The following is a 22,225-nucleotide window of genomic DNA, read 5'->3' on the forward strand; positions in this document are numbered from 1 at the left end:
GTCCTTGAGGCCTTGTATAGATTATCGTCTTTTGAATAAGATTACCGTAAAATATCAGTATCCTTTGCCTTTGTTGACTGATTTGTTTGCTCGCATTAAGGGAGCTAAATGGTTCACTAAGATTGATCTTCGGGGTGCGTATAATCTTATACGAATAAAGCAAGGTGATGAGTGGAAAACCGCATTTAATACGCCTGAGGGCCATTTTGAGTATTTGGTAATGCCTTTTGGACTTTCTAATGCTCCTTCAGTCTTCCAGTCCTTTATGCACGATATTTTCCGTGAATATCTTGATAAATTTATGATTGTGTATTTGGATGATATTTGGGTTTTTTCTGATGACTGGGAGTCTCATGTTCAGCAGGTCAGGAAGGTGTTTCAGGTCCTGCGGGCTAATTCCTTGTTTGTAAAGGGCTCAAAGTGTCTCTTTGGAGTCCAGAAGATTTCTTTCTTGGGGTATATTTTTTCCCCTTCTACTATTGAGATGGATCCCGTCAAGGTTCAGGCTATTTGTGACTGGACATAGCACATATGAAAAAATGGAGAACGGTCCAGAAATATCAAAAATAACAATTTTATTGAATAAATAACAACTAATCAAAAGTACAAAATACAAAATATAAAAGACTAGGATCGGGAAAAAGGGGGCCCGAAGTCCCGACCAAAAAGATGGAAAAAATGGCCAGCATGGGAAAGACACACAGGCTAAGTGCCATACATAAATAAAGGAACCCTGAGTAATAGATCCGTTTGAGTCCAATGACTATTTACATCAGATATGTAGTGCGCACTACCTTCTGACAACACTCCGGTTCATGTATTATCACATTTGCTTACCCATGCTTCTGCCAGGTCGGGATCAATGCCCCCTGCCGCCACCGACGCGCGTTTCGCCTTCTTTGTCACCGCACCTTGACAAAGAAGGCGAAACGCGCGTCGGTGGCGGCAGGGGGCATTGATCCCGACCTGGCAGAAGCATGGGTAAGCAAATGTGATAATACATGAACCGGAGTGTTGTCAGAAGGTAGTGCGCACTACATATCTGATGTAAATAGTCATTGGACTCAAACGGATCTATTACTCAGGGTTCCTTTATTTATGTATGGCACTTAGCCTGTGTGTCTTTCCCATGCTGGCCATTTTTTCCATCTTTTTGGTCGGGACTTCGGGCCCCCTTTTTCCCGATCCTAGTCTTTTATATTTTGTATTTTGTACTTTTGATTAGTTGTTATTTATTCAATAAAATTGTTATTTTTGATATTTCTGGACCGTTCTCCATTTTTTCATATGTGCTATATCTGATAGGGAGAGTCCGGCTGGTGCACGGATATGAATACTGTAGTTTGTTCTGATAGCACCATTTCACCTTTTGTACCTTATATGGTGTATGTTTATTTATTTGTGACTGGACGCAGCCTACATCTCTTAAGAGTCTACAGAAGTTCTTGGGCTTTGCTAATTTCTATCGTCGTTTTATAACTAATTTTTCTAGTGTTGTTAAGCCTTTGACGGATTTGACTAAGAAGGGTGCTGATGTTGCTGATTGGTCTCCTGCGGCTGTGGAGGCCTTTCAGGAACTTAAGCGCCGGTTTTCTTCTGCTCCTGTGTTGCATCAGCCTGATGTTTAGCTTCCTTTCCAAGTTGAGGTTGATGCTTCCGAGATTGGAGCGGGGGCGGTTTTGTCACAGAGAAGCTCCGATTGCTCGGTGATGAAGCCATGTGCGTTCTTCTCTAGAAAATTTTCGCCCGCTGAGCGGAATTATGATGTGGGTAATCGGGAACTTTTGGCCATGAAGTGGGCATTTGAGGACTGGCGTCATTGGCTGGAGGGTGCTAGACATCGTGTGGTGGTCTTGACTGATCACAAAAATCTGATTTACCTTGAGTCTGCCAGGCGTCTGAATCCTAGACAGGCTCGTTGGTCACTGTTTTTCTCTCGTTTCAATTTTGTGGTTTCATACCTGCCAGGTTCAAAGAATGTGAAGGCGGATGCTCTTTCTAGGAGTTTTGTGCCTGACTCCCCTGGAAATTCTGAGCCCACTGGTATCCTTAGGGATGGGGTGATTTTGTCGGCTGTCTTCCCAGACTTGCGACGTGCTTTGCAGGAGTTTCAGGCGGGTAAACCTGATCGTTGTCTGCCTGAGAGACTGTTTGTTCCGGATAGTTGGACCAGTAGAGTCATCTCCGAGGTCCATTCTTCTGCGTTGGCAGGTCATCCTGGAATATTTGGTACTAGAGACTTGGTGGCCAGGTCTTTTTGGTGGCCTTCCTTGTCGAGGGATGTGCGTTCTTTTGTGCAGTCTTGTGAGGTTTGTGCTCGGGCTAAGCCTTGCTGTTCTCGAGCCAGTGGATTGTTGTCACCTTTGCCTATCCCGAAGAGGCCTTGGACGCACATTTCCATGGACTTTATTTCGGATCTCCCTGTCTCTCAAAAAATGTCCGTCATCTGGGTTGTGTGTGACCGCTGTTCTAAGATGGTTCATCTGGTACCCTTGCCTAAGTTGCCTTCCTCCTCTGACTTGGTCCCTCTGTTTTTTCAGAACGTGGTTCGTTTGCATGGGATTCCGGAGAACATCGTTTCTGACAGGGGATCCCAGTTTGTGTCTAGATTTTGGCGGACGTTCTGTGCTAAGATGGGCATTGATTTGTCCTTTTCGTCTGCATTCCACCCTCAGACGAATGGCCAGACGGAGCGAACTAATCAGACCTTGGAAACTTATTTGAGGTGTTTTGTTTCTGCTGATCAGGATGACTGGGTTACCTTTTTGCCGCTGGCCGAGTTTGCCCTTAATAATCGGGCTAGTTCTGCTACCTTGGTTTCTCCTTTCTTTTGTAATTCGGGGTTTCATCCTCGTTTTTCCTCTGGTCAGGTGGAGCCTTCTGATTGTCCTGGAGTGGACATGGTGGTGGATAGGTTGCATCAGATTTGAAGTCATGTGGTGGACAATTTGAAGTTGTCCCAGGAGAAGGCTCAGCAGTTTGCTAATCGCCGTCGCCGCGTGGGTCCTCGACTTCGTGTTGGGGACTTGGTGTGGTTGTCTTCTCGTTTTGTTCCTATGAAGGTCTCTTCTCCTAAGTTCAAGCCTCGGTTCATCGGTCTTTATAGGATCTTGGAAATTCTTAACCCTGTGTCGTTTCGTTTGGATCTCCCGGCATCGTTTGCTATTCATAATGTGTTCCATCGGTCATTGTTGCGGAGGTATGAGGTACCTGTTGTTCCTTCGCTTGAGCCTCCTGCTCCGGTGCTGGTGGAGGGAGAATTGGAGTATGTTGTGGAGAAGATCTTGGATTCTCATGTTTCCAGACGGAAACTCCAATATTTGGTCAAGTGGAAGGGTTATGGTCAGGAGGATAATTCTTGGGTGGTTGCCTCTGATGTTCATGCTGATGATTTGGTCCGCGCTTTTCATAGGGCTCATCCTGGTCGCCCTGGTGGTTCTCGTGAGGGTTCGGTGACCCCTCCTCAAGGGGGGGGTACTGTTGTGAGTTCTGTTTTTGGGCTCCCTCTGGTGGTTACTGATGGTACTGGGTGATTTGTGTTCTGCTGTCTCTGGTGTCCACCTGTTCTATTAGGATTTGGGAGTTTCCTATTTAACCGGGCCTTCTTGTCATTTCCTGGCCGGCTATCAAGGTTATCAGAGTGTTTTGTTACCTCAGCTTCTGGCCTCAGTAATCTTCAGGACAAGCTAAGTTTTTGATTTTCTTGTTCCACGTTTGCTTTATTTTTGTCTTGTCCAGCTTGCATTGACGTGTTTCTTTGCTGCTGGTTGCTCTAGCGGGCTGTAATTGCTCCTCATGTTCCATGAGTTGGAACATGAGTTCAAGTAATTACAGGATGGTTTTTTGAAGGGTTTTTTGCTGACCGCACAGTTTACTTTTGTATCCTCTGCTATCTAGTTTTAGCGGGCCTCATTTTGCTGAATCTGTTTTCATACTGTGTATGTGCCTTCCTCTCATTTCACCGTCATTATATGTGGGGGGCTGCTATTTCTGTGGGGAGTTTCTCTGGAGGCAAGAGAGGTCTGTGTTTCTTCTAATAGGGGAAGTTAGATCTTCGGTTGGTGCGAGACGTCTAGGATCAACGTAGGCACGTTCCCCGGCTATTGTTATTTGTGTGTTCAGGTTTAGGGTCGCGGTCAGCTCAGGTTCCATCACCCTAGAGCTCGTTGGTGCTTGTCCTTTTGTGATTCCCTGCCATTGGAATCATGACAGCAGTCCCTAAGCTCAACACAACACTAGGAGTAGCCGTGGGATGCTCCTAACTCTCCCTAGGCACCTCGTCACAGCCTAAGAGCTAACTACCCCTAAAGATAGAAGCAGGAAAACTATCTTGCCTCAGAGAAAAACCCCAAAGGATAGATTAGCCCCCCACAAATAATGACTGTGAGAGGAGAAGGAAATGACATACGCAGTATGAAACAAGATCTAGCACAGGAGGCCACGTCTAGCTAGATAGAAATAGTACAGGACAGAACGCTGTGCGGTCAGTAATAAAAACTAGAAAAAGTCCACCGCAGAGAAATGCAAAAATCTCCACACCTGACTAAAGGTGTGGAGGGCAAACTCTGCTGCCCAGAGCTTCCAGCTTAGCTGAATAGATCCATACTGATAAGCTGGACAAAAGAGCAAAACATAGAAAGTGCTGAACAACAAAGTCCACAATAAGTGAACTGCAAAAGGACAAGCCAGGACTTAGCTTTGCTGAACTGGTCAGAGTGTCAGGAAAATCCTAAGAGCAATGACTCCAGGCTGGAACAATTGACAACTGGCATTGAATGAGGGATAAGGCCAGACTAATATAGCCGAGCCAGAAAGACGATCAGTGAAAACAGCTGCTGAAGCTAAATCCAAGAAGCAGCCATACCACTCAAAACCACAGGAGGGAGCCCAAGAGCAGAACTCACAAAAATGCTACTTACAACCACCGGAGGGAGCCCAAGAGCGGAATTCACAACAGCCAACCAATAGTCCTCCTCTAGATGGATCCCCTCCAGTTTTAGTAGCAGGTCTGCCGTGTCTCTCAGGTATGACGGAGTGGAGACCACAAAGGGACGTAGAATTTGATCAACATAGATTCCACAATTCTGTAGTAGGGAATCAACCCCTGACACTATGGGTCGTCCCTTTAGTGGGTCTAGCCCCTTGTGAACTTTTGGGAGCGCATAGAAAGTGGCCGTGAGTGGAAATTTAAGTAACAAAAAATCAAACTCCTGTTTTGAGATGAGACCCAAGGAGTGGGCCATCTCCAGCAATATTTTCAGCCTCTCACCAAAAGTCCCCAATTGACTATGATCCAGAATCTCATATGTCCCTTCATCACACAAAATGGACTGGCACATAAGCCGATACTCGGTATGATTCATAATTACCAGATTCCCCCCGTTGTCTGAGGGTTTAATTATTATCTGGTCATTTTTCTTAAGGGTATCCAGGGCTAGATATTCATCCTCTGACACTTTTCTCCCACTCTGAGTTAAGTTTTCTAAGGTCCCTCTCCACCAAAAGTGCAAAGATGTCAATGTTGCCCGTGTCCCCCTGAGGTGGCATTCTTGCACTTTTATTTTTTAGATGGGTGAATGGACCTTTTCCATCCATGGGGACGCTGTCATTCTCTCAGAGGAGATCCCTAAGCGCCTGGTATCCCTCTATGTCCTCGTCATCAAGGCCATATTGATAACATTCTTCCCGAGTATTGTGCTGAAAAAACTTCCTCCATTTGAGCTTTCTACAGAATAGGTTTAGATCTTTAATCCATTCAAATCAATTGTATTTATTTGTCGGTACAAAATTCAGACCCCTAGATAATACATACATTTCATTCTTTGTAAGTAGGTGCGAAGCGAGGACAGATTCACAATTTGCCCTTTCATTGGTTTAATCGAGTTCTCAACTGATATCCTGTTCTCGCACCCTGCTTCAAAAAAGAGGATGAGGAAGATGACGATGAGGATGGTTGTGCAGATGCCGACCCTCCACTGTGTGAAAAGAAAGAGGTCAAAATTCCTGCACCACCTCTGTATGTTCCTCTTCCCCTCTTTCCTGATTTTCTTCTTCCATTTTACCATCTCTGTCTATGTGTGGTTCTGTCCATGTGTGGTTCCCCTGAACTGTTGTGGTCCAACACTTGTTGGGTCCGTTTTTTCAGTATCTGAGGTATCTATGTCAGAGGCTCATCTACAACACATATGATGAACCAGTTCCAAGAAGAGATCCAAGATAAAATGTATTTTTTTTACTTCAAAAACAGTTAAAACAAGTATACCAACAAAATGTCATGTAGGGGACGCCGTAGAAAAGGAAAACATCCATGGTGTAATCCATCAATAATGAATCATATACCCAAGTGGAATTTTAACATTTTAACTAGAAATGTGATCGTTACGTAGGTAAACAATGCAGTATTGTATCTAGTAACAAATAATGTGTAAAGCAGTAATAGTCCTTAAGCAACCCTACTAATAGGAGAACCAGATCACATTAATTAAAAAGTAAAGTGCTATAATGCCCAGTAAACTGCTCTGATGATACAATTTGCCCAATTTAAGTTTTCTACAGTGTCCCCTACATGACATTTTGTTGGTATACTTGTTTTAACTGTTTTTGAAGTAATAAAAATACATTTTATCTTGGATCTCTTCTTGGAACTGGTTTTCTAATTTTTATTTGGAAATACGGTTCATTTGTGTGTATCATAAGTTCATGGAAGTGCCAGTCTTTACTAGGTCGGAAATTTGTAAATAATTAAAGAAAACAAATCGCTGTGACAGTCCATACATATGAGGGTAGCAGCTGCTCTAGAGCAACACGGGTTCAGCCTTTCCTCCTCAGGACGCAAAACCACTGGAGATCCTCTCTCCAGTCTTGCTGAACAAAGACCGTCTCTGGAGCCCAGCTATTTAAACCCCAGACCACACCCTGGGGTGGAGATAAGGTGGACATCCTCCCACCCGCTCTATGGATGTCCGCATAGTGTGCTAGAGGAAAATACTCTGCGTTTCACATCACTGACGCCATTAAGGTCCATTTGACACATCAGTTTTTGCTCTGTCGCAATCTGTCGATTTTTGAAAAAAACAGATCCGGCGACTGAAGCCGCCGGATCTGTTTTTTTTCTCAGGATCTGTTTTTTTTCTCATAGACTTGTATTAGTGACAGATTGTGACGGATGGCCCCACGTTTCATCCGCCGTTCACCAGATCTGTTGAAAATTGTGTGTCTGGTGGCAAAAGACAACGGACAAAATAACGTTTTTTGCCTCCGTCATAAAAACGGACAGCTACGGATCCATCGTTGTTGGCCGTTTGCTAGAATGGAAGCCTATGGGCGCCGGATCTGTCAAATGACGGAATCTGGTGACCGATTCTGTTTTTTTTAAACTGAGCATGCTTTGCTTTTTTTCGTATCCAATTAGCCTGCCCCCTTAGTCGGATCCGTCGAAAAAAGAATCCGTCACGTCAGTTTTTCACATTCTGCGATCCATCGAGCCAACGGATTGTGACTGATGGCAAAAACTGATGTGTGAAAGGGGCCTAAGAGTAGTGACACATATCTCCCCTCCCGAACTTTATCAATGACTTTGTCACACCACATACAGTATATATATTGTTTTTCTGGTAACAGGTTCCTTTTAAGGAGATATGGTACTTGCTAGAGTTCAGCGACTCCTTCAATCATCTGATAGACATAGCCAGACCCCAACTGTCTGTTATTAATGGCCTTACTAATATCCCCATCATATTCTTGAAACATTAAAGGGTTTCTGATTTTAGAAAATCCCAGGCCTTGGCTGGAGTTTGTTTAAAAATAAGCCTGGCTTTAAGGTACCGTCACACTGGACGATATCGCTAGCGATCCGTGACGTTGCAGCGTCCTGGATAGCGATATCATCCAGTGTGACACGCAGCAGCGATCAGGCCCCTGCTGTGATATCGCTGGTCGGGGAAGAAAGTCCAGAACTTTGTTTCGTCGCTGGCTCTCCCGCAGACATCGCTGAATCGGCGTGTGTGACGCCGATTCAGCGATGTCTTCGCTGGTAACCAGGGTAAACATCGGGTTACTAAGCGCAGGGCCGCACTTAGTAACCCGATGTTTACCCTGGTTACCATCGTTAAAGTAAAAAAAACAACCACTACATACTTACCTACCGCTGTCTGTCCCCGGCGTTGTGCTTCTCTGCTCTGGCTGTGAGCACCGGGCAGCCGGAAAGCACAGCGGTGACGTCACCGCTCTGCTTTCCGGCCACTGTGCTTACACAGGGCAGAGAAGCACAGCGCCGGAGGACAGACAGCGGTAGGTAAGTATGTAGTGGTTGTTTTTTTTACTTTAACGATGGTAACCAGGGTAAACATCGGGTTACTAAGCGCGGCCCTGCGCTTAGTAACCCGATGTTTACCCTGGTTACCGGCATCGTTGGTTGCTGGAGTGCTGTCTGTGTGACAGCTCTCCAGCGACCAAACAGCGACGCTGCAGCGATCCGGATCGTTGTCGGTATCGCTGCAGCGTCGCTTAGTGTGACGGTACCTTTACTCACAATCCACAGGTCCTGTGTTTAGTATCCAAGGTTGCTCTCCTGCGGTGTCTGTTGTGCCTGCAGTGCTGACTTCATGTTGACTATGCTACAGCCAATCAGTTAAAGTAGTGGTTCTTTAATGGCTACAGTGCTGTTGGCGTGACATCGGCGCTGCAGACAATAACTCACACGCTGAGTAACAGTGGAGCCTCAGTGGCAGACTTGGGGAGGGTGAGTAAAGCGTGGTTTGTTTGTTGTTTAAAGCAACCTGCAGCTGAAGAACAGAGTTATAAGGAGTTATACTCCTTGTAAAAATTTGCAAAACTTTGACATTACAGTTTTTTATGCGTAAAGGTTAAAGAACTACATGCCCAGATTGAAATTACTACAGTACAACACCAGAAAATTGTCAGCCATGTGCAATCAGAAGTTACAGATGCAAAGACAAAAGAAGAAAATCTGCATCAAGAGGTATGTTAATATATCTTGAAAACTAAAATAAACTGAAAAATATGTGATTTATTTTGTCATATGCAAAGTAGTGTTTTCCAATCATGTTTCAAGTGGCATCAAAATTGTCAAGTCTTAATATGTCTTATTATTCATTCGCATTCGCACACAGTGTCTTCAATAAAATGGTGTCATAGTGCAGTGTGCGTATGTGGTGACTCCGGCACCACACTACGCAGGTGCGCTCCATCTCGGCTTTGGACAGAAGAATGCATCCAACATTATATACAGTGCCTTGCGAAAGTATTCATCTCCCTGGAACTTTTCAACCTTTTTCCACATATCATGGTTCAAACATATAGATACGAAATGTTAATTTTTGGTGAAGAATCAACAACAAGTGGAACACAATTGTGAAGTTGATCAAAATGTATTGCTTATTTTAAAATGTTGTGGAAATTCAAAAACTGAAAAGTGGGGCATGCAATATTATTCGGCCCCTTTACATTCACTGCAGAAAACTCACTCCAGAAGTTCATTGTGGATCTCTGAATGATACAATGTTGTCCTAAATGCCTAATGATGATAAATATAATCCACCTGTGTGTAATCAAATCTCCGTATAAATTCACCTACTTTGTGATAGTCTCAGGGTTCTGTTTGAAGCACAGAGAGCATCATGAAGACCAAGGAACACAACAGGCAGGTCCGTGATACTGTTGTGGAGAAGTTTAAAGCTGGATTTGGATACAAAATGATTTCCAAAACTTTAACCATCCCAAGGAACAATGTGCAAGCGATCATATTGAAATGGAAGGAGTATACCACTGCAAATCTACCAAGACCCGGCCGTCCCTCTAAACTTTCATCTCAAACAAGGAGAAGACTGATCAGAGATGTAGCCAAGAGGTCCATGATGATCACTCTGGATGAATTGCAGAGATCTACAGCTGAGGTGGGACAGTCTGTCCATAGGACAACATTCAGTAGTACACTGCACAAATCTGGCCTTTATGGGAGATTGGCAAGAATAAAGCCATTTCTCAAAGAGATCCATAAAAAGTGTATTTTAAAGTCTGCAACAAGCCACCTGGGAGACACACCAAACATGTGGAAGAAGGTGCTCTGGTCAGATGAAACCAAATTCGAACTTTTTGGCAACAATGCTAAATATGTTTGGTGTAAAGGCATCACAGCTCATCACCCTGAACACACCATCCCCACTGTCAAACATGGCGGTGGCAGGATCATGGTTTGGACCTGCTTTTCTTCAGCAGGGACAGAGAAGATGGTTAAAATTAATGGGAAGATGGATGGAGCCAAATACAGGACCATTCTTGAAGAAAACCTGTTGGAGTCTGCAAAAGACCTGAGACTGGGACCGAGATTTGTCTTCCAACAAGACAATGATCCCAAACATGAAGCAAAATCTACAATGGAATGGTTCACAAATAAACATATCCAGGTGTTAGAATGGCCAAGTCAAAGTCCAGACCTCAATCCAATCGAGAATCTGTGGAAAGAGCTGAAAACTGCTGTTCACAAACGATCTCCATCAAACCTCACTGAGCTCGAGCTGTTTGCCAAGGAAGAATGGGCAAGAATTTCAGTCTCTCGATGTACAAAACTGATAGAGACATACCGCAAGCGACTTGCAGCTGTAATCACAGCAAAAGGTGGCGCAACAAAATATTAAGTTAAAGGGGCCGAATAATATTGCTCGCCCCACTATTCAGCTTTTGCATTTCTACAAAAATTTAAAATAAGCAATAAATTTCGTTCAACTTCACAATTGTGTTCCACTTGTTGTTGATTCGTCACCAAAAATTTACATTTGGTATCTTTATGTTTGAAGTATGATATGTAGGAAAAAGTTGAAAAGTTGCAGGGAGCCGAATACTTTCGCAAGGCACTGTGTAAGACTAGCTATTGAACCCATTCTACGCCCTGGTGGAAAGCATTCTTTATTCGTATATTTATACAATTTCTTCAATAAAATGGCGCTGGAGATCGCTGTATGGGCATGCGCTGACTCTGGCGCCATTTTATTGAAGTAGTGTACTACAACGTCAACATGGCAGTGCGCACGCCCTGGCCCTAAGGATAATGTTTATGGCCGGCGTGTGCGCACTGCTATGTTGACGTTGTAGTAGAATTATTCAATAAAATGGCGCTGGAGTCAGTGCGTGCAAGAACCGCACCAATGCCCAGTGTGTGTGCATTGCAATGAGTTCTATTTGTGTTTATTTACATTGGGTTGTTGGTGAGGAGTTTGTCGGTGGGGTCTTATGTATGCCTTGCTCCCTTTTTCACTCCGCTTTGAGTTTCTAGGTCGGTTGTTATAGTTCAATAAAATTTCTCCAAAGTCAGCACACACATGCGGATACTTCACCTATGCCCTGCATGTGCGTGCGTGCTACGTTGTAGTACATTACTACAGTAAAATGTCGCCAGGGTCAGTGTGTGCGCATACCATGATTTCCAACACCATTTTATTGAAGTAATGTACTACAACGTCAACATAGCAGTGCGCATGTGCTGGCCATAGGCATAATGGTAATGACCTTTGCATGCACACTGCTATGTTGACGTCGTAGTAGCTACTGCTTCAATGTCGTGGGACACTGCAGAGGATTGATGGAGTCCCAGCAAATAGGTGATAGATAATATAGATAACTGTCAATCGTAGGATTAGTCCTTTAAAGGGATATTGCAATTTTTAATACTTCAGAATGATTTTTTTTATAAAAATAGGGAACCAGTAGAATAAAATTTCTAGGGTGCACATGTGTTAAATCACATACTGTACTGTTACCTTTCTTAGAGCAGTGGAGTAAAGCTATAGCCTTACAATATCCAATTAATTTGTCATTTATAATACATCCATGGGCTCAATACATTGAATTAAAGAATATGTATATCTTACAATTTTTTTGTTTATCCTAACACACCTAATATGAACATTGAGGTAACTTAATAAGACTGCATGCCGTTGTTTCAATGCAGTGTTTTATCAGCAAATTAATACTAGAGGGCTACAGCTCAGGGGAATCATGGTCCATCTCAACTCCCACCACTGATTAGCAGCTTATTGTTAACATACAGTGTACACAGAAATCTGTGGCATGTTCGGCGTTAAGCCCTGATTCTATCACAACTGCTGCAGGCAGTAAACTAAGTGATACATGACTGGGATCATGGTCTCTTTTCCTACATTATGCTGCTCTCAAATGAGGTAGCAAACAACTGCTACTTTTGGAATATAAACCTGTACACTTTACTTCTGACATGCTACATCTTTACCCAGTAACTCCAGAATGCGATGTATTGCAGCTGTGTCTGTACTGTGACACAGTAGAAGACCAGAGTAGGATTAGAGCTGTGCCCATCCGATAGAGAAAATGCGGTGGAGGTATGTCCTGGAACATTTTGCTAGGTTGTCTCATGCTGACCATGAGAGTGCCTCTTCCAAAAGAGATCCCATTCAGACTAAAGAATCAAAAAAACTGAAGAAGGGCGAGAGTGATGGAAGGTCTAAGATGGCGCTATTCGTACCTGTTTGTGCCATTTGTAGCAGGCCTCCCCTTCTGTAGACTTCAAGGTGAGAGATGAGACTGATGAATACAGTGAGGCAAACAGATGAACTGGCTATGAAGTAAAGACATCTTGAAGTCTCCCGCTGCAGCATTATTCTAGCCACCTTAAATGTACATATGGGGGGCCTGAAAGAAAACTTGACTCTTAATAAGATGGTACTTGCAAAGGGTCAATGAGAGGATGAAAGAAGCTAAAGGCAGAACAAGCATGATTGAAGATCAATTTCCTATTACATCAAGAAAACAGTGCAGAATGTAGGCTTCCTCTTAACCCCCCCCCCCCCCCCCGAAAAAAAAAAAAAAAAAAATGATGACCTGGAGAACAAGCTTATAAGAAATAATATTTGTGAGGAGTGCTAGAGGGAATGGAGGGAAGAGATCCTGTGGCATTTTCAACACTATTTGCTATTGAAAGAGCACATAGGATACTAATGTGCCAGCCACCTCATGGAGCCACACCATGATCTGTACTAATGAAGTTGGTCTATTACAAAGATCAAAACAACATTTTGAACAAAAAAAATCCAGACATGTAAACTGATGGAAGCAAAATATCTATGTATCTTATGTATCTGGATTTGTCAGCTGAAATTCTGAAAAAAAAGTACCAACATAAATGTCTGAGTCATAGAAATCCCATGTGCCACAATATGTCCTGCATGCCTCAGAGTCGCTGCTTTGCTAAGGTTCATCATTTCGAGTCTCTGCAAGAGGCTCTTCAATGGTTGAACAGCAATGTTCGTGGTCTACGCCAAGATAAATTGGGACTCTTACCGAACTGGGATGATGAAGGGAAATTGTAAATCTTAGTTCTCAATTTATTTAATTCTTGGTTTTTGAGGTTGAAGGTTGACGTAAGTCCATCAAGTTTAAATTCTAAGCTAACTTGTTGAAAGATTGGAAGGCAAAAGCCCCATCACTCCACATATGGTAATCAGACTAGTTAACTGGATCAACGTCCCATCCCAGAATCTAGTACTCATCATAACCTGTAATATTATATTTTATAACAAAGTCATCCAGACCGTCCTTGAACTTTTTTAGTGAGTAAACCATTGCAAAATATTGTGGCAAAGACTTGCATAATATTGCTGCTCTTACATCAAAGAATCTGCATTTCTGATTATGGTTAAACCTTTCTTTCCTCTAGATGTAGAGGATACCCTGTGATGACACAGCGTTAGCCTGGCCACTTGTGTGGGGATGAATTATGCCAGATGTACTGCTCCTTTGTTCAGTAGGTCAAGAGACATGAGCCATAGTTTCATGTGAGACTGTCTGTTGGCCCTTGTATGTTAATTTGTGGAATGCCTGCTGATTACGCATTGCATCAACCCCCTGCTGTGTTCTAGTTTACACAACTTGGAGGACAAATATGCAGTCTAATTGAACAATCGAACAATGAGGAATTATCTACTACCCCACCTTCTTCTCTCCTGTGTGATATAAAAGGGGTCTGCCCCTGTCAAGTGTGTTTATATATCTCGTCAGCCCAGGAAACATGGATTCAGCTTGTGGAATACAGATCTTCTCTACTGCCCATCACTGAACCCACAGACATTTGGAGAATCCAGGTTGAGACAATCAGCTCACCTGGTCACATACCACACTGTGCTTTGTCCGCTTCCTAAGGGTACCGTCACACAGTGCAATTTTGATCGCTACGACAGCACGATTCGTGACGTTCGAGCGATATAGTTACGATATCGCAGTGTGTGACACGCTCCTGCGATCAGGGACCCCGCTGTGAATCGTACGTCGTAGCACATCGTTTGAAACTTTCTTTCGTCGTCTAGTGTCCCGCTGTGGCAGCATGATCGCATGGTGTAACAAAGGTGTGCACGATATTGTATATGATGTAAAGGGCGGAGGAGCTGGCTACGTAGGAGCGCTAAATTCTCCACCTCCTGTGTGCTGATTGGGCGGTACAATACTGTGCGCTCATTCGACAGACAAAGGACTATTGTTCCCAGCGGATAAAACCGGAGCTGTCGAGCGCTCTATTCATTTCTCTCTGGAGCACGTGCTGGAAACAGAACTCCTAAATTCGCTGGATTCCCTGGACTTTGAGAACTACCATAACTACAGACTTTTACCGCAAGAGGTATGTATAACGCTACAGCGTAGCAGATGTTGCGCTTCAACGGGGATAAACGCTGGAGCGTGGTCGATTGTTCCTTTATGGAGAGTAGGGTAGAAGGCCAGAGAGCCTCAGGTACACAGCTGTAGCGTGGCCCAATTAATTAATCCTTTTTCAGATCGAGCTGTAGCATGGTTGACTGCCCCGTTTATGCCAGTAGTAACATATATAGTTATTAGATCAATGGTCAAAACATTGTTTTGTAAGCACGTGTATTTATTGTACGTTTGTTTTCTTTTTAGGAAGTATGCTCACTTCCGATGAGAGTTCTGTCGTTGCTGCTGCCCTGTTGTTTGAGGCAGCACGTCTCCAAGAGGAGAGACGTCCTAAACGAAAACGTCGCATGTGGACCCGGAGCTGGCTGCAGAAATGATCCACATTGTCACACATGGGTCTCATAAGAGAGTTACGTGATAATAACCCTCATGATTTCCGAAACTACCTTAGGATGTCAGAGGAATCATTCAAGATAATACTGTCTGCTGTTACGCCACTCATACAAAGGCGTGATACGCCGATGCGTGCAGCCGTGCCCGTGGATGAAAGGTTGGCGGTGACACTGCGGTTCCTGGCTACAGGAAGGTCTCTTCAGGATTTGCAGTTTTCCGCAGCTGTTTCCAGACCTTTCCTCAGCGTTGTGATTCCGGAGACATGCGAGGCCATTGTGCTGAGCTTAAGGCATTATATGGAGGTACTAATATTTAATTTGGGCTGCTGTGTTATGTCGATATATTATACTAGCTATGTAACCCGTTCTACGCCCTGGCGGCGCACATTTTTATTGGTATCTGTTCGCCATCCTATCATAAGCTGCTCCCATCCTGCGCCCCCATTCTGACATGTGCTGCTGCGATCCTGCGCCATCCTGCGCCTCCATTCTGACATGTGCTGCTCCCATTTTGCGGCTCCATTCTGACATGTGCTGCTCCAATCCTGCGCCACCCTTCTTTTATTTGCTGCTCCCAACGTAATTTAATAGGTTATATTATTTCGATATATTGTTTAGCACCCCCTCTCAGTCAGTGAAGCCGTCTGATAAAATGGCTGCCTGCATATTCAGGATTGTTGACTTTGTTATACTAATCCATACTGCGCGTCAATCACTCTAGGATGTCCACATGAGAGTGTATGTGCACAAGATATTTGACCTAATTTGTACATGTTTCCTTCTCATCTTGCAGTTTCCCAAGACGGCGGATGACTGGAAGAGGATTGCTTCCGATTTTGATCAGCTGTGGCAGTTTCCAAACTGCGGTGGTGCATTAGATGGAAAGCATGTGCGCATCACGCAACCAGCCAACTCTGGATCCTTTTTTTTCAACTACAAAGGATATTTCAGTGTGATCCTCATGGCCCTTGTCAATGCAAACTATGAGTTCGTAGATGTGGATGTTGGCATGAATGGTCGAGTCTCCGACGGTGGTGTTTTTGAACACACTTCATTTGGGGAAAGCTTGAGGAACAATCAACTGCAGTTGCCAATAAATGAAGACACAAAAGCAAACCTCAATTTTGTTTTCATCGCTGATGAAGCTTTCCCTCTTCATCCACATTTGCTGAAGCCATTTGCGCAGAGAACACTCACACCGGAGCGCCGAATCTATATTTACCGGTTGTCGAGGGCCCGTCGTGTGGTTGAAAATGCCTTTGGGATTATGGCTAATCGGTTTAGAGTGTTCCACACAGCTATCAACTTGAAGCTGCCGTCTATAGACTTTGTGGTTTTGGCATGCTGTGTGCTCCATAATTTCCTGAGACGTCATTATACCAGCTCCTATTCTCCTCCTTCATTCATTGATGCAGTGGACCCAAGAACCGGAGATATTGTGCCCGGGGAATGGCGTACACAACCTGATAATTTAACAGCTCTTCAAGCACTTGGATCTGGCAGACAGGCAGACGATGCAAGGGACTGTCGAAAAAAAAAATACTGTCAGTACTTTAATGGTTCTGGAGCTGTACCCTGGCAGGATCGCGCCATATAAAAAAATATTTTTTTTTGCTTTGCTGTTTACTCAACAATATGTAGGTTATGCTTTCGTGTCCACAATTTAATATGGCGAGTAGGTCACTGTCTTTTGTGTAATAAAATTAAATTGTATTTATTACTCCCGTAATTCTTGGTTGTTCAGTTTAGATAAAGTGGTCAACTCATATGACGTCCTATGCCGTCAAGGTGTCCTGTGACTCGACAATCCCCATTGACGGGATAGTACGTTATAGCGATCGGTCTAGATTGCATTCCAAAGTCAAATGGCGACTTCCTTCCATTTCAAGCTCTGCCATGCATGCACCCAAACAATGGTTTACCCACACACAATCGTATTTTAAATCATATAAACCTCTCTAAATTACTTTAAATGAGATGCCTATAAAATGGTGCTGTTAACCCTTATAGCTCGGTAAACATTAAAGAAAGAATGCGAAGATTTTTTGTTGTTTTGTAACAATTTCTTGGTATTTAACTATTTCACAACAAAATATTACATAACCAAAAAAAAAAAAAATTATCTCCTTCCACGGCCCAACAGGTGTCGCAGCGTCACGCCCTGCTGCTCTACTTAAGCCTGGAGGAGCGCTGCTGTCTGCTGCAGGAGCGCTGCTGTCCGCTCCAGGCGCAATTGTCTCGCCATGAGCTCTCTCACGGTGGGCGGTTCTGTGGATAGAAGAGGTTGGAGAACTGACGGTGATTCTGCTGAAAATACATCTCGACCTCTGGGGCAGGACCAAATTTAGTGTGTTGTAAATTTCAATTTGGTCTGGCCCCACAGGGCGATGTTTATTTTATTAAATCTTACAGTTTTAGTTGTCTATTGTGACATCCCGCAGATAATCACTCGTATTATCTTGATACTTACGGAGAAGGGACGCCGGTTCTTCATTGCCAGAACCAGAGCTGCTTATTTCCCATCCCAGCGATCTGGCCACTGCTGCAGCACCTAAAAGGAAATAAGAACAGATCTGGTTAACTATGGAACACGCCGTTGGGAAGCGCTCGCTGTTTTGGTCACTTACGTATGGTAGCTTCTGGGGAGAATGCCGCCGACCCGGGGGAGGAAGAGGAGTGGCGGAAGGGAGGTGTTGAGGGTGGTGTAGGGGTGCGAGGCCGTCTGCTCTCTAAAGATGGTGGAGGCGTGGTAGGCCGCTGGGTCATTACTGCGTCTGTAATGTATTCAAATATTTCCGCTACCCTCTTATGTCACGTATGCAGGTAAAATAATTGCAATCAATGATTGTTAACTTACGTGACGTCCCGGGCTGTGGGCTCCCACTGCTGGTGGAAGGTGTTGTACTGCTGGCTATGGCTGGTATCCGTTGCCGCCGCTGTCTCTCTACACATAAAGTAAACATACGCAATCTTTAAAAACACATGTAGAGTGCTGCAGATCAAAGCTAACAATATACTGAAACTGAAAATTAATATCACACTTCACAGGGGTGCATGGTCGCAACAGATGGTGGAGGTGTGGTAGGCCGCCTGGTCATTACTGCGCCGGTAATGTCTTCAAATATTTCAGCTACCCTCTTATGTCCCGTATGCTTGTTAAACAAAAAAGCAATCAATGATTGTTAACTTACGTGATGTCACGGACTGTGGGCTCCCACTGGTGTCAGAAGATGGGGTACTGGTGGCAATGGCTGGTATCACTTGCCGCCGCTGTCTCTCTACACCTAAAGTAAAGAATCGCAATGTTTACACACAAAAGTTGAGTGCTGCAGGTCAAAGCTAACAATATACTGAAACATAAAATAGAGATCACACTTTACAGGGATGCGATACTCTGACATGTCTGTGGGCTCTGGTGTTCAATGGTCTGCCTGTCTTTGGAAAACGTATCATTTCATCAGTAGGCCAACCTCCTCAGATAATATTTTTGGTCAATTGAGAAACTAAAAATTACGGACATATTAATAATTTCAAGATGGTGGTCATAATTTCAAGCTTGCTGCTATCTCCTCTCTGTGTGTGCCCACCAAAAGCAGGGTACTACTGGCTGGGGTAGTTAGGCCCGCATGCCCCAAAGTTGCAGAGGTTCTAATTACTGGCGACCCAGCGGAAGGGTGAGACAGTTATTTGCCCCATCTCGTGTACTTGCTGAGTATGTACTATATGCAGTTAACTGATGGTAATCTAATAAAGTCTTACTGGAGTGTGGTACTCTCACCCTGTGTCATGAATGTGCCACATTCTGCTGGGACCTGTGCTTCATAGAGATTAGAAGATTGCGGTGATAGGCTGAACACAGGTGCTCTTTAAATGGCCATTCATGAGTTAACAGGTTTCTTGTGGCATGGAAAGGGTTTAGAGTTCCTCATGGTCTATTTGCTGTGCTGCTTATTGGAACCACACCCTTCCATTATATAAACCTGTGTTTGGCTTCCCTCCATGGGAGCAATAGAATCTTAATTCTGTTCTTTGCTGCATTGGAGAAGTTGGTTCTCGAGTGTTGCTCTTGTCGTCTTGAGATAGTTGCATGCGGTTTGTTGTGTTGTGTATACCTTCCTTCCCCTTGTTGGCGTTTCTTTGTGTAGCTTTTCTGCTCCATTACTGTGATTTCATCTTCCCTTTGTATTTTATCCAGTGTGCCTGTCATTTGATTGTGCCTTGGTTTGCCCCTGTCTGTCCATCCAGGGTTACCCCTTATACCCTGCCCATTCCCTCTCTGGGGGAGAGTGGAAGATGCATAGGTTTTTGTAGCAGCACAGAGAGGTATGAGAACTGGGCATCTCTACCTTCAGGAGTAACCTTTGGTTAGGGATAGACTAGGGATGTCCCTAGTTTCTAGACAGTATAGGGTCCCTTTTATCCTGTGTTCCTACGGTTACAGCATGACATCCTATGTTGTCTGAGTAGTTTTCTGCCCATGGGGAAGGAATGCGGGCATTCAGTGGGGTGACCCCTGGACCATGTGGTCTTTCTAAACACAGCCAGGCTAGCGGCCGAGAGCACCCACTGACCCTCATATCTCCACATACCCCCTTGTTACCATTGCAGGCCTACGTGTCAAAAGATCATTAGAAAGATCCTTGTATTGCCTCATCATGTATTTGTACATTGTAAAAAGATCACACCTAAGCATATGTTTTTCTAAACTAAATAACCCCAAATTTGATTACCTGTATTGGTATGGTATTTTACTCATTCACTTAAACAACCTTGGTCACTTTTCAGGCAGCTATAATTTGCTTATCCAAAACTCATCCAATTTTTAAACAAAATATACACAGTCCAGTGTTGTTGGGCAAGTCAAGAATGTCATTTGGTATTTTCCACTCATGCTCTAGAGATTAGTGTATTTGGTACAATTTTAATTTAAATGCACCACATTTTTAATAGATGTGGATGTGAAATTCGTATGCTCCTGCTGTTTTACACACAATCTGTCCATAATTCTGGTAGCATTATATATTCCACCTCCATATATTGGAGAGATATTTAAAGATTCTGAACTTTTTATAGCCTTCTCATAGCCTAGTGAATTTAACTGGCGACTTTAACGACTGCTTCCATCCCCACTGGGATAAATTTCACAAAGGCAACATTGCTGAACCAGCCACCCATATGTCACAAGCACAGGTTCTATCTGAGATGGTTATAGTGATACTTGGAGGAAAAAACCTCTGGCCAAAGAATACTCATGTTACTCCTCATCATACACTTTCTAGAATAGACTTGACAGTCAGGTCAGCGACTATGATACCTCTCATATCTAATGTACAGTATCTAACTAGGAATATATCTGATCATTCACCCATTAGGGAGACTAAATCTCTTTTGGCTCCAACTTATAATGAAGGTAATTTAAAACCATATTCTAAAGGGGTCAGTCCCTATAAAGTATGAGTGGAGTCCTACTAAGAGATCAATGCATGCAAATGTATTTCATATCTTCCAAACATCCCATATCCAGCAGGACTGTTTCATATTTGGGAAGCTGTAATGAGGGTTCAAGGGTTTGTCTCAGTTTTAGCTGTATGTGATATCTGTGTGTATGTGTCTTGATGTAGCAGAGCTATGTGAGTGATGATGTAGCAGAGCTGATCGTGTGTACAAACTGTGGTGGCATTTTTTTCTGTTGGGGCTTGTGAATTCATCATACCATATGTTGGGAAATGTACTGTTGGGGCATAATACTGTTTTTGGACTGGGCTGTGAGGGCATTATACTATGCGTAGGGGAATTTACTGTGGGGTCATCATACTGTGTGTTGGAGACATACTGTGTGATGTTTGCCATAATAATGTGAGAGGAAGCTGTGAGGAATCATACTGTGTGGTGACATTATATTGTTTGTAGGGGACTATAGGGATATCATACTGTTTGTAGGGGGCTGTGGGGTCACCATACTGTGTGTGAGGAGCTGTGTTGGCATCTTACTGTTGGGGGTGTCTGTGGGGTTATCATAATGTGTGGTGGGGACTGTAGGGGTATTGTCATGAAATGTAAAGACCCAATGGGGGGTCGGTCAGCGGCAACAAACACTCAACGGGATGGAATTGGGGAGATGAAGGCCCTACCAATAGGGAATGAGGGATGGACACCTGCTCCAACCTGCACTCCCCTATTGCCCTAAGTGGGTGCTTTCCCCCGATGCCATCACGAACCTCGTCTCTCATTGTCACCTCACACTGCCCTGGCTAATGCACTGGCTGGCAAGGGCGCTAGCCTCACCACTGCAGATTGTACAAACACAGGGGACAGTGACAAACACAAGACGGACAAGGTAAAAACTCCACAATTAGATAAACAACTTTCTCTGCTGCAAACATAGCACAGCAGAAGAAAGGTACCAGGACATGGAACTCCACAAAACCAGCAGATTCACCACTGCAACCAGAGAGCTCCTTACTCCAGGTTTGGTCAACATATATTGCTCTATCACCGACAGTCAGCTGATGCATCAAGTGACTATTTAACGCCATAACCCCCGGAGCTTTTTGTGTTTTTGTTTTGCGCTCCCCTTCTTCCCAGAGCCATAACTTTTTTTATTTTTCGTCAATATGGCCATTTGAGGGCTTTGTTTTTGTGGGACGAGTTGTAGTTTTAAATGAAAGCTGCAATCCCACACTTGTTTTTTGTTTGTTTTTTACTAGATTCACTAAATGCTAAAACTGACCTGTCATTATGAGTTCGTAGACACCAAATATGTCTAGTTTCTTTTTTAACTAAGTGGTGAAAAAAAATTCCAAACTTTGTTTAAAAAAATTGCGCCATTTTACGATAACCATGGCATCTACATTTTTCATGATCTTGGGCTGGATGAGGGCTTATTTTTTGCATGCTGAGCTGCCGATTTAATTATACCATTTTGATACAGATACGATCTTTTGATCTCCCGTTATTGCATTTTAATGCAATATCGCAGTGACCAAAAAAACTTAATTCTGGCGTTTTTACTTTTTTTCTCGCTATGCCGTTTAGCAATCAGATTAATCCTTTTTTTTATTAATAGATCGGGCAATTCTGAATGGGGAGTTACCAAATATGTGCATATTTGAGTTTTTTTTTCTGTTTTATTTTGAATGGGG

General features: G+C 43.6%; 2 protein-coding genes across 3 annotated transcripts in view; both read left to right on the forward strand.

The window, feature by feature from the left end:
• LOC138672003 (synaptonemal complex protein 1-like) overlaps positions 1–15,379 on the forward strand; it is a 133,096-nt gene extending 117,717 nt beyond the window's left edge. For both annotated transcript variants that reach the window (XM_069760090.1, XM_069760091.1), the window contains 2 exons: positions 8,864–8,980; positions 14,938–15,379. In XM_069760090.1, the coding sequence (XP_069616191.1) occupies positions 8,864–8,980; positions 14,938–15,096 (276 nt within the window). In that variant the 3' untranslated portion in view covers positions 15,097–15,379. The remainder of the gene's footprint in view (positions 1–8,863; positions 8,981–14,937) is intronic.
• A 1,471-nt stretch (positions 15,380–16,850) lies between these two features.
• LOC138671579 (synaptonemal complex protein 1-like) overlaps positions 16,851–22,225 on the forward strand; it is a 122,109-nt gene continuing 116,734 nt past the window's right edge. The window contains exon 1 of the mRNA XM_069759757.1: positions 16,851–16,907. Coding sequence (XP_069615858.1) covers positions 16,851–16,907 — 57 coding nt within the window. The remainder of the gene's footprint in view (positions 16,908–22,225) is intronic.

This window comes from Ranitomeya imitator, chromosome 3 (genome assembly GCF_032444005.1).
Source record: "Ranitomeya imitator isolate aRanImi1 chromosome 3, aRanImi1.pri, whole genome shotgun sequence".
NCBI classification, from domain to species: Eukaryota; Metazoa; Chordata; class Amphibia; order Anura; family Dendrobatidae; genus Ranitomeya; species Ranitomeya imitator.